Below are 13,163 nucleotides of genomic sequence, written 5' to 3' on the forward strand. Positions count from 1 at the left end.
CATCGAGGTGACCAGGTAGGCAATGGCAGGAAATGGCAGGAAATGGCAGTCATGGGTTTCCGCGCGTTTCTTGTTATGGACATCGAGGTGAGCAGGTAGACAATGGCAGAAAATGGCCGAAAATGGTCGAAAAATGGTCGAAAAAAGTTCACCGCGGTTATTTGGTAGGAAATGGATTTCCGCGCATCTATCGCCTTTTCCCTACTACTACTGATTCATATAGTAAGTATAATGTATTACGAAATAGTATAGTGTCAAATAAATATATGTATGATTACATGGATCGTATTCTACTCTTTGGTATTATTGTCATTTTTACAAAAAGTACTTGGAAAAACAAACATTACAGTTGAAGACTTCAAAATAGTATTGTTTCTGAATATCTTTACAAATTGGATAATGTGCATTATTTTGATACTTCTTTTGTATTTCACGTAGAAATTCTCTATACCTTGCCACCATATTGCCAGACTTAAGATAGGCATTACGGAATGAAGAACTACACAATTAAGGCAAAATTAATGAAAAGTACTAAGGATGTGGATAGTCGATTGCAAAAATATTGTTAAAAATGAACATTTGATAATTCATTTGTCTCAGCTGTTCCACATATGATATTTTATTGTTTCCATAATCTGTAAAACGAGGATCATAGAATGGAGCGTTTGGAGTGTGCTTGACCATTACATAAGGTTCCATATAGTCTGTGATGAAACACTTAATGTATGATACTTTGGACTTGGTCCAAAACCATTCAGGCATAATATAATACTATTATTATTAACAAAGAAAATCTTGTATCTACATGAGTCCTCAGCATTTTTTTATCGATAGTGCATAATTTTGAACTTAGACACATCATCAGCTCGTTTTTATTTTTGGGGTGTATCGCACTTGATCTAACGTCAAAATACTAAAAGAATAATTACAGATATACACAAGATTGGATGCTGTCACAGTATCTTCGTACTGCTGTAATAAAGAATATAGGCAAGATCACAGCTATTTTGTCATTTTCATATATAGATGAAGGGAGATGCGTCATTTCTTCATATGCATTAACTACAATTTTATTATAATTCTATATTATCATTACAAGAAATGTGAAGATCCATATCCATTACAATATAATGTGTTGTATTAACATTACTAATCCCTAAGTTTCGTAAATAATTCATGGGGTAGTGGTTATATTGCTTATTAGATTTATCGACCAAATACATAATTAGCACAAATCTTTGAGGCAATGGATGAGACTTAACATAGTTCAAATACTTATTTTCTTCCTCATACTTGCCCATTACCACCAGAATGATGTTTCTAATTCGCAACAGATATTGATATATACCCTTTGTTTCTATGAAGGAGTTCTGGAATAACAAAGAAGCGATTCATGCCATATACGGTGTATATGGATGTTACATCATATTTACTAGAATTGAGTGGATAGTGAGCTATATCATAAAAGTAACGCAATTATACGATTTTCAGGGGTAAAAATGACATTCGTTTCCACATTGCCAACAAATTTGTGAATAACAGTGCCTTTGATTGGCTTTTTGTTTGGTAGCATTGAATAATTGACAGTATATGTACTACTGTTACTATTAATTGAAAATGCTTTATCATATCTATATTTCAAATCATTCTTATTTCTTTTGCTAATTACTAAATTGGTTTTATTATTATAACTACAAAACTCTTTAGTAACGTTACCATTACAGTTTTGCCTAATATACCGTAATATTGATTGATTAGTAATATTTCTTAACACTATGTATGTTTGGGATGCAGCTGAGCCAGATAATCTTTCCACTACAGGTCCAGTAATTGTATTTTTATAGTCCGAAATATTCCATTTTTTAATATGAGCCTGAACAATTCTTTTTGATTTCTTTATTAACAAGTCCTCACTTTCTCGATTATAACTTGTACTCTTGTCGTGAACTTCAATCTTATATACTAGTATCAATATATAAAAAACCAATAACCAAATAATCATAATTGTCACAATACAAATATTTTCTGGTACATTTTGTGATACACTCACATATCATGAGATATAGTATATATATTAATATAACAAATAAATATATATTGATGCTTTTTCTTTTTTTACGAAATAGTATTTTTCTGTGTATTTATGGTGTGGCTATATATTAGTGAACGATGTAAACAGGAAGATACATATAAATAGCTTTGATAATTCATTTCTGTACTCATGCGTTAGTTGATTTTCTTGATAACATCTTATTGCACTTGGAGTATAAAAAAATGCTCATGCTAATGTTTTCTGCATACCTAGTTTTCTCAGGTGAAATACTGCATTGATAAATCTACCTGACTACAATACAATTTTAATTGATATCATATACCCATTTGCATTTTGGTATACTCTACAACCAATAAGCCTGACTTACATGTAATAATGATTTTAATTCATAAAATACAAAAATGCATCAAGCATATAAAAGAAAGGATCTCGTCTGAAATGTGTGTGTGTGAATAGGCAAATAACAAATGTACCACATTTTAATAGTAACTATACTTATCAATCTATATAATATTTTATGCAAGTATATGTGAGTCTCATGGAAAGGCTTGCATTAACAAAACACTGTTTTCCTATATTGTTGCTGTAAATATAGGAATATCGTTTGAGATTTGTTGTAATACACTTGTAGATATAGATCAAATTGCTACATATGCGTTTTTGTTCTTTACGTAATTGTGTAATAAGTATGGTAGAATCGTTTATAAATAATCAAGTGACATACTATATTTACTTTCTATTGCTTTTAAACTATGTCTGTCAATAATTTCATTACAAACATGCTATTATACGAAGCATACCGATAACCAATAACAAAAAGAGTTGCGATACTATTGTTTCAGATGACATCATAATCGACTGCTTTTGTTAAACCCCGAATATTACTGATAATAATTGTGATACCACAATCTGTAAAGACTCTTTAACAAAAAGCAGCAATACAAAAATCTATGATATTATAAATATGTACTTTATTTTCAATAGGATTATGCAGAAAAAGCAGATTTAACCATTCTTGTTTGAGGAAACGTCTTTTGTATAATTAAAGATAACAGGCTATATGTGTTGTCTTTCCAGACTATTTTATGAGTATTGATTATTTATTTGCTGTGTGATATTCATTATTTTCAATGCGTATCAGGTTTATCAAATATGTTTCTTTGACCTTTAGAATTCCCTGGTACTACTATTTCTTGCTAACAACTCTAACCACTCTTTCTTCATACTTCTGTTCTACTCAGCTTTATACGTATAAATAATGCAATTTGTACTAATTAGAATTGATGAGGTACAAATACTAGGTCTTGTTTCTCCCTTCTCTTCTCTTCGTTTTAGTTCCCAAAATCAGCCTCGCTTATCCATCCCCAAATCATCCTATTTGCTTATGAAACTAGATTTTCCTGATTTTTCCAGAGCAGCATCCTGGGATAATATTTCTGATTCTTACAATAATCAATCTTTTCTCAAAACAACACAATCCTTGTCCCACACAAGATACACAGATTTTCCCTATTTGATGCCTCTGGGTTTGGGTGTGAAATACGCTGAATGGTTTGAGATGAAAGAAACATCGCATAGTGTGATTTTGCGTAGAAAACAGGCTGTAAAAGAAAGTAAAAGAAAGTGTGAAGTTTATTGTAGAACATTGGGAGTACAATAGCACTTTTTCCGTAGCTCCACTTACAAATGATATGCCTTCACACGATTCAATCGCTTTACTACCCTCCAATTGTTCCTATTCCACTAATGTGTGGTACGACAGGGTAGCCATTATGTCGACTCGTGGCTATGTGAATATTTATCACAATGCAGAATGGATTACAAACTTTTATCACATTGCCACAAACATCGAAAAGTTCCCTCTGGTATTTTCGGATTCTTTCCTTTTTTCTAGTTCTCTGCTTTTACTATCGTCAATCCTATACTAATAAAAGGTGATCCTCGATCCAAATGGGTTTTGTCATACATTAATGAAACACTGAGCATGTTTCCACCTGAAATTCGACCATTCTATGTTCCATATTCCTCCTTCTTTGAACAACACGATCATATTTGGTTTCGACGTGCTGTATTCACTTTTATCTCATTTGATATAGATATTTTTCTTCATTAACACACCGGTTCTTGATATGTTTCTTTCAGATATTGAACCACTTCTTGTGAAGAAAATAGCATATCGTTACTATGGCATTTCCGAACTTATCGCAAAGCCAGATAAACTGAAATTACTTTATATTGCACGCCAAGGAGAGTGGAGACAAATTCTAAATGAAAGAGATATGATAAGAAATATCACATCAAAGTGTAAAGATGTTGTGGAATTTGAGAAAGCGTATTTTGAACGAAATACTCATCGTATGCAAGTATTATCCATGCGAAGCACGGATATTTTGCTTGGATATCACGGAGCTGCTTTTGTAAATATAATGTTTATGATGCCGTATTCTGGATTTATTGAATTCTTTTCTCCATTGTTGAAGCCTCGGTATTACGATATGATGGCACAAAAGACGCAATTGGCGTATCGAAGTTTGACGGGGAATAATATTGATCTGTCAAAGAAACCACCACGTGATGGAAGAAACATCAATATGTTTATTGATGTGAATATGGTAGTGGAATATGTAAATGAGTTGGTTGAAATAGTGAACAAGGAAAAGTATAAGATTGTAAGTATTATTTAACTATGTTTGAAAGACATAAATCATTGAAAGTGTATGAGTACTAGTGTCACATGCATTGTGTGGACATATTAGGGGAATATTTCAAAATAATAATAGTGTGGTTGGACACAGAATAATGCCTCCTATAGAATGTAGTCAAGTGACTACTGTACTATAGAATTGAAAATAGCAAAAACCAATTCATAATACAGCATGTTATTAATATGATTCGAAGTAGAGAAAAAACACGTAATAATTAACAGAATAATAGCTATTAGAGAACTGCCCAAAAATTGTGCTAATAATGTGTAGTTTCATCAGTTAGCAGTAAATAAAAAGTATCTCGATTATATAAGGTCATTTGAAAGTCTATCGCATTATAACAACTATTAGTGAAAAGGTATGCAAAATCAATAATATAGAAATAAGGAAGGAGGTATAACAACCAAATGACCGGGTATAGTGGAGAAAAATGAAATTGAAAGGTAGAATGTTGCATTTTGTTGGGAATTCTGAGTTTAAAGTCAGAAGCTAAATAAAGAAATAAACACATATATTGATATACTACAGCATTGCTGACAAGCAATGTGTAACAAAGCTGAACGATTATCAGGTCATACAAAAATAATCATGAATAGGATGATAGAATAGAGCACTATAAATAACAAATAAAAAGAAATAGCCACAAAAGGTAAGTTCTAAATGGGTATTTTAGGACTATCCTTTTAGTTTTTATTTTGAACCGGAATGTAAGTTATGTTTCATTTGTAAATCATAATTCCGAGACATATTTATTGATAGAGAATGTTTATAAAAGTCAACAAATTAGATGTGTGAAATATGAGAAATGTTTGAATTTGGAATGGTGCATATGAATAGAAAATTCCAATTCATGAAGCGATTTATACTACTTGATAAGAATAATACTAATACGAATTATTAGAGTCAGATGTATAATTAAATATAGTAATAGATGTAAAAATAGAATTGTAAGCGTTATAGTAATCTTACTGAATTGATTTTGATACATATACATGTATTTTTGCTTCATTATTTCACGAACCTATACTTGGTGATGACTAAGATACAAATTGAGTGATTTCTGTTGATTCAAACCCAAATAGACCAATGATACGTGTCAATGAGGTAGAATAAAAATAATAAGATTAGACAATACATAGGATCTATGTGAAGAAAGGAAAACACAAGCTATTACAAGATGAAACACTTAATCCTGCTTACTATTTTGTCTAGAGCGCTATTTTATTGAAAATAGGAAAACAGTCCAGTGTTTTTCGAAGTGTGCTTAATTATGATTCAGCAATGTTCAGGTGATATAGATTCAAAACTAAAGTATTATACATTGATTGTAAGTACACCCTGTACAATTATGAGTTAACAATATTTACTACCCTCTTTCCACCATTACTCGCATTGTTCATGACATTTTGAACTTGATTAATATTTTTCTTTTCAATGTTTATATGGAGGTTATTACATAGAATAAGAAAATCAAAACGTTTTATTATGTCTGTTTACTTGAATATTCCATTTCAAGTATATAATTAAACAATAGTATATAGGTTTTATTTAAGTGGTTTTGATGTTTTCAACGATTGCCAAGTAAATCTAGATGAGAATCTATAAAAACAAGGTGATTGCTGCAAAATGATGAGTATCTTGTTTTTTATATATAACTTGCTGAACGCATGAGGTTTTATATATAATATTATAAACATCAAGGGTGAATTATCAGTGACCATTTATTATATATTCAATACAGTCGAAATACAAACGAATGGGTGCAATAAGTGCTCCGTTTTTATTTTATCGTTTTTTGGAATAGAGTACGCATATAACATTTCAATTAGTATTTCAAATTGGATTTTCCTCAGTCATAAGAATAAAAATGATTAATATAATAATAGTATAGAATAAACGAAATATACAATGGTAACATCACCTACTCTTTTAGTATTTTCTTTATGATTCCCTATTATTCAGGAATAGCCTTCTTTGTTTTGTTGACTTTATTTTCTTGTGAACTGTGGTTGATACTATGCTCTTTTGCCATGGATAATCAACTTATTTTTCAATTACCCTCAATTCGGACACGGTTGCCTTGTTCTCCTTTAGCAAATTATTCTTACTTCGCAAAACAAGATGATGACTATGGAATGCATGATGTCTATGTCCAGAAATTGAAGAATATTCCAAAACTGGAGCCACTCAGCAATGAAAAAGAGTGCTTTCATCGTTTGGTTCCTTATGAACTCAACCCATACCATCATTCTACTTGTCTGACTTCAGAGGATCTACAAACGTTTTTTAACAAATACAAGAGTGATTTGTTTTTTGCCTGCCATGATCGTACAACATTTTCTCATTGCCAAGAGTTTTATGTGATGCTGTATGATACAAGAAAGAGAATGTGTTCTTCGTTCCAGAGAATGCCCTGTAGATATTATTGACTCATATTTTAACACTAGACAATCCAAATTCCTTTGACGACATCACTCTAATCACGATTCTGTCTCTGAATAGACAAGATAGACTTCCCTATTTAGTGAAACGATGGAAACATCGAATCATGATGAGTATTATGATAATGGAATCGGAGTTGCATTCAGTGATCGATCTAATTCAGGCTTATGAACACTATCGTCAAATTACTTTCTTATTATATATTATCAAAGACCAACCATCGATTCAAAGTAGAAGCATATTCTATGATACAACAGGACCATCGTATTCGAACGAGACGATCTTTCCTATCAATCTGCTCAGAGATTTGGCCATTGAGTCAATCGAAACTACACACTACTTTGTTAGTGACATCGACGTTTTCTCTTCTGAGACATTGTATGATTCCTTGATGCTACATAACGAGACTCTACGTGATCCAAAAGCAGTATTATTGCTAAAGTCATTCCTTATGAATAAAAATAAAATCGATCATGATTCTTGCTTTCAGGAAGGACAATGTACATATATGTAGCTAGAATACACATGACTGTGAAGTGTAGATGGGATCAAGTTCCTCGAAACAAATCAATGTTGATTGCTGCTTACAACAAAACTGTAGTTCAGCATCCAACCATTTTTCATGTATCAGCATATTGTGTGTATTTTTTAATATAGGCTATTGTTGATGTTGATTCCATGCTCAAAGAAAAACAAAACAAACTTTTACCATACAAAGCAGATCACGTGATGGAACCTTACTCGATTATTCGTCGTTCTAAGGATAATCCTATTTTTCATCCATATTTTATTAACTATGGTTTTAACAAGCAAGAGTTGATGAATCGAATGACTTTTTTGAGTCCATGTATTTGATTGAATTGATACTTAGAATTCCACTATTATGTCATGCTGAACGAGTTTTGTATAGAGATCCCGCATAAGCGCACAAAGATGTCAACGGAATATGTGTCGAAGAAAAAATCAACATATGAAAAAACTCTTCAAATGCAAAAGTTATCAAGTTACTTTAAACCAACATACAATATCATTTTATACAAGAGTCATAAATAGATGAGATAGTGTTGTTTGTTCAATTCAAATGCCTTATACTTAACAAATGGTGATATCAATAGGAACGCAGTGAAAAGGGTTTTATCACCTTCTGATTATTACGATCAATAATATACAATATTGTAAATATACATGTGGTTAAATGTTAAGTGAGGACAAGTTGAATCTGAGATATTAACACTATTTCCTTGTCTGTTCCATTTATTTACATCTATATTGTCTTCCTTGAGTTATTAATGTTATACAGGATACATTATGTACCGCTACTGTTATATTTCTTGGCAATGTAGGAATTGTTTGTTTTTCTTATGTAGTAATCTCTTATTTGATTCATCTATACACTATCGGTATCATCATTTATTGTAAATTGATTATCACTAAACTATTATGTGTAGAGGCCGAAGGGATAATTCTATGTTTACATTTCCTCATGTGAGACTAAACATGGAAGAGTACTAATTGAATTTGGGCAATTGATCGATAGTTCGATTCAAAATGACACAAGTACTTCCCTTTCACAGAATGCATATAAGCTTCTAACAAGGAGAAGTATTAAATTCTACCAAAAGAAATACGAAATATCAACCATTTTGCCAGAAATTGACCCCGTTCTTAAGCTTGGGTAAATATGAAGTGACTTGATGATTTGGTGTAGTTACAAGGTCGTTAATAATCGAACGAATCTACCATCGGATAATGAAATCCAATCTACCCATGTTTTTAATCTGTAGTTTGAATGAGAGTTTCTCTTAATTTAGTTTGCATGATGGTACAAGAATCTTCTATTTGCCAAACTTAAAAGGAGTCGGAAACAGGCTTCAGCTCTTCAGTGGATTGTATGTCCTATCATATCACCATCGGATACCAATCATTAGTAAGTTCATTCTGTGGAAATGCATAAATGACTAGTTCCATTATCAGCAGGTTGGCACCAAGTGTGGAATATCAAACAGTCATTTCCAAATCAAATCATTTTTATTTGTGATGACGGTTCGAGATTATTGCATGTTATTATAATAATTGTAGATGCTCATGAGCTGGCGTATTACGCTTCTTTCTATTATTTATCATTTCATTCCAAACAATCCAGCACTGATCGTGGTAACTTTACGAGTGCTATATTGAACAACACGATTTCTTCCATATTCCCTACCCAAATTACGGCAGTCAGTGGTAACTTGCTTACTATCAATGTAATTGCTATGACTTCATACTACAACAATACGTTAACAAAATTGGGATTCAGAAGTCATCATTACAACTCAACAATTGATGCTCTTTCGTACAAATTGTATGGTGAGTTTCTGAGGAATATAATGATTCCATCCGCAAGTTTAATAGAATACATGCATTATTTATATCCAAACTATGACAAAGAGGAGTACAACGCTGTTCACCTTAGATTTGGAGGGGACTTGGCTGATGTTCCTGTGTTTGTTGAGTTCTTGCCACCGAAATCATTTCCATTGATTCTCCGATGCATCAAACAATTACCGAAACCAAAAAAACTCTATGTGGCATCCGATTCTGTGAAAATGAAAATAAGGCTGGCTAGGAACTTAACACAATACTCGTTGATCTATTCCAAGAACCAGACGATTCCAGCAGATACACAAATGATGCAGAACAGTTTAGTCTCGTATGCTACATTCAGTGCTGTTGCTGAGTTATACATTTTAGGACATGGAAAACGCTGTGTTATGACAACAAGAAGTACATATAGTTTAGCGATGTGTGCTTTGACTGGAAAGAAGCCGATCATTATAGAACCAAAACTTAATATTTGTGAAAATAAGACGTATAGTACTTTTATCAAATATCATGTTTATTATGAAAATGGTGTTGATATTGAAATACATGACAAAATGGCAGAATAGTGACATACGAATAGAATTGAAATGAATTTACAATATTATTATTAGTAAAACAACTTGTACACTTTTGTAATATTGTAGATGCGACAATGTAACGGAATAATATCTAAAACAAACTCAACAACATTTGCTAAGTGTTTTACAACTATTAGCATAAAAAACATACTTAATCAATATGTTAGCATTTTTCAAAAGTGTATAGTAGTAAATAGATTGAATAACTATCATTTGAGTCCTATATATCATATTAGTAATAACAGTACAGCGCTGCAATAGAAATACAATATTATTCTGTCTATTTTTTATTATTTGTTGATATTCATTCTAGCGAATTATTATCTATTATAACACTACTAATTATTAGTAATTTTCCTGTAAATTGAAAATGCAAATTGTTATTATAATACAATTGTAGAAATCAATAGTACTGGCTATATTAACTCTAGAGTAGTATAAACAATAATCTCCATATTATTTGAAAGTATATTTAGATCGCTAGTTGTCTGAAAACGAAAATAGTTTGTAGTTTAACCACGTGAATTATACTATAAATATAGCTAGTTTAGAGTATATCGAAGTAGTGAAATAGTAATAGGCCTATTGAACTGAAGTAAAAGGCTACGTGTGTGTATTCTTTTTTTTCTTTTGTAAAAATCTAGGAGAAACAATAGTTACTCTAGAGCACTGGTATGCAAGAAGTATAATATTGTCTACTTTAGACAAAATTTACATTTTTTATTTATTAGAATACGGAATAATCGAAAAAGTATGATTATGTGGTTTCATTCCGTAATAATTAATTATCAAATCCTAAAAAACATTATATTTACAGTAATATTTCAACGAGCAATATTTTACAATTTCAACACTAATGAGGCTGATCATTGTGTTTTGCGTTATTTCGTATATCAAACAATTATCTAGATATTTAGAATACCGTTAAGATCAATGTATACAACTATTTAACGTTAATCGGTGCTTTTATAAATAAGCAGATAAGTGTATTTGTTTTGGAATTCCAATTTAGTATCACTGTACATCATTCTGTTTTCTATCACATAGAATATCATTTTGAGGATTTTAATCATGTATTTGTTTCGTTTACTTTCCATATCTGTGCCACGATCATCAATCCCAATTTCTATTGGAAATTACACCCACAAAACAATGTCTAATCAAATGCAATCGGGTAATTTACCTTCTATAAGTGATTCATTTTATCATTGGTAGTTTATTTCATATTCAACAAGATAGGTTCACACACATACACGCACTAAATAAGCTCTTCATAATAAGCTTCTTGTCTTTTAAAACACACGGGGAAATTTGTCACCGATCGATATTGCTCATTCAATCTCATTTGTAGGTCATTATAGACCTCCTTCATATCGTTAATAGCATGCATTTTCCCTAAATACTTTCTGCGAAACCCAGAACTACGATTATTGATCACAAGTATGCTTTACTCGGGATGTGGAAAGTCCATTGCGAAGGCATGATTCAATATGTAAAACTGAAAACCAGCTTGACGAAGATGCTCAAAATACTGTACTTTGTTATATCCATAGTTCACAAATCTTTCCTCAAATAGAGGAAGTGTAGGAGAGTATTTTACCATCAGATATCTAGAGAAAGTCACAGAAACAACTTATCTATTTACGGCTCCATGAAATTGGTGATAAAACAGCGAACTCGAGATACATGCGATTCTTTTGACGTTGTAAACCATTCTGGCATTACATACATCTATGCTAGAGAGCTTTTATAATTTCAACATGAGTTCGAATGTTGTTCTTATTAGATATGCACATCTTTCGATTGATACATTCAATCAGTTCCAGTTTGTTTTCTGGTTGAATCCAATTCGATCTATTCACAAACCATTGAACATTGCATACAAGTAAGAACAACTTTCGATTGAAGAACAGTGAGCCAGTATTTGCTTGCCTTTATAGAAAAACACGGGGAGAATTACAGCAGAGCGATTGCTTTGATAGAGGAATTGTGGAAGACTCATGACTTCCTTATAAGTATTTACTAGTGATAATGAGAAAAGAAGATGACAAATACAAGATAATCGAAGATCCATATCAAGAATCAAGAAATGAGTGGTTCGAATGTTTCGTATAGCAAGATTTCGTAAGCGATTAATAGGAAACACAGTACTGGATTGGAGATAACGACTGACTAGATAAAAAAGAATTGTAACACGTTTGGGAATGAAGTGAGTTGAAATGTAACGCACAAGGTGAACTTCCTGGGTCGATGTGGCATAAATCACAAGAACAATCGGTCTACAATGAACATGAAAATCGATCATATTTACCCTTGATAACGATACATGAATTGACGTAGTGCAAACAAACGATTATATCCAAAAGCGGTGACAATGGCGGTTACATCGTATTTCTGATCGTTGGACGGAAACCATGCTATATTTCAGAGAGAAATCCATCAATCAATACGCGTATCTGTATACTGTACTTCCTCATTCCCCACAAATTTACGGATGAGCAAGCCGTTCTGATAGTTCAATATTGCTTTGACCTTCTTCTGGTTTCTTGGAATATCACATCCATCACAATAGATTGGACTATCCGAGTAATGACTCACATTATAGAACTCAGAGCGCAATTGTAACTTTCTCGTTATGAGTACATTTTGAAATTCATGATATTGTTCAATCAGAGCCGAAGTGGCAGTGTTATTACTAATTGCTGCACGAACATCTTGTATCCAATCATTTTCCTTAAACTCGAGCATCAAATGAACTGAGTTATATTTTTCTAGAATTGGACGGAAGCATTCTTCTTGACTCCATTGTAATGTTAGGTTTGATACAAGTTCACCTTCTATTTTGTGAATTGCACGAAAATGTAAAACAGTGTAGTAAACCGAAATGTGATCATCTGGGAAAAGGCCATCCAATTCTTTGTTTTGCATTAGCATTAATTTGTAATCAGTCGAATTATGCTCCTCTTTCTCTTCTTCGAGTAATACTGCATCGATTCTTCGATTTCGTTGATCACATTCATC

At 32.0% G+C, this 13,163-nt stretch overlaps 2 protein-coding genes across 2 annotated transcripts; one reads left to right on the top strand and one right to left on the bottom strand.

Moving 5' to 3' along the window:
* Positions 1-3,569: 3,569 nt before the first annotated feature.
* GSBLH_T00006687001 (uncharacterized protein) lies at positions 3,570-4,737 on the top strand (the record flags this gene model as incomplete). Its single annotated transcript, XM_013042425.1, has 4 exons — positions 3,570-3,666; positions 3,695-3,918; positions 3,948-4,121; positions 4,150-4,737. The coding sequence occupies 4 exons, from the start codon at positions 3,570-3,572 to the stop codon at positions 4,735-4,737; spliced, it is 1,083 nt and encodes a 360-aa protein (XP_012897879.1).
* Positions 4,738-11,783: 7,046 nt separating this feature from the next.
* Positions 11,784-12,890, bottom strand: GSBLH_T00003646001 (uncharacterized protein; the record flags this gene model as incomplete). The annotated part of the gene is made up of 6 exons (XM_013042426.1): positions 11,784-11,873; positions 11,903-11,996; positions 12,026-12,164; positions 12,198-12,421; positions 12,454-12,559; positions 12,593-12,890. 6 exons carry the CDS (start codon positions 12,888-12,890, stop codon positions 11,784-11,786), a joined length of 951 nt encoding a protein of 316 aa, XP_012897880.1.
* Between the last annotated feature and the right edge of the window lie 273 nt (positions 12,891-13,163).

This window comes from Blastocystis hominis (genome assembly GCF_000151665.1).
Source record: "Blastocystis hominis, Singapore isolate B (sub-type 7) whole genome shotgun sequence assembly, scaffold_4".
Lineage (NCBI taxonomy): Eukaryota > Bigyra > Opalinata > Blastocystidae > Blastocystis > Blastocystis hominis.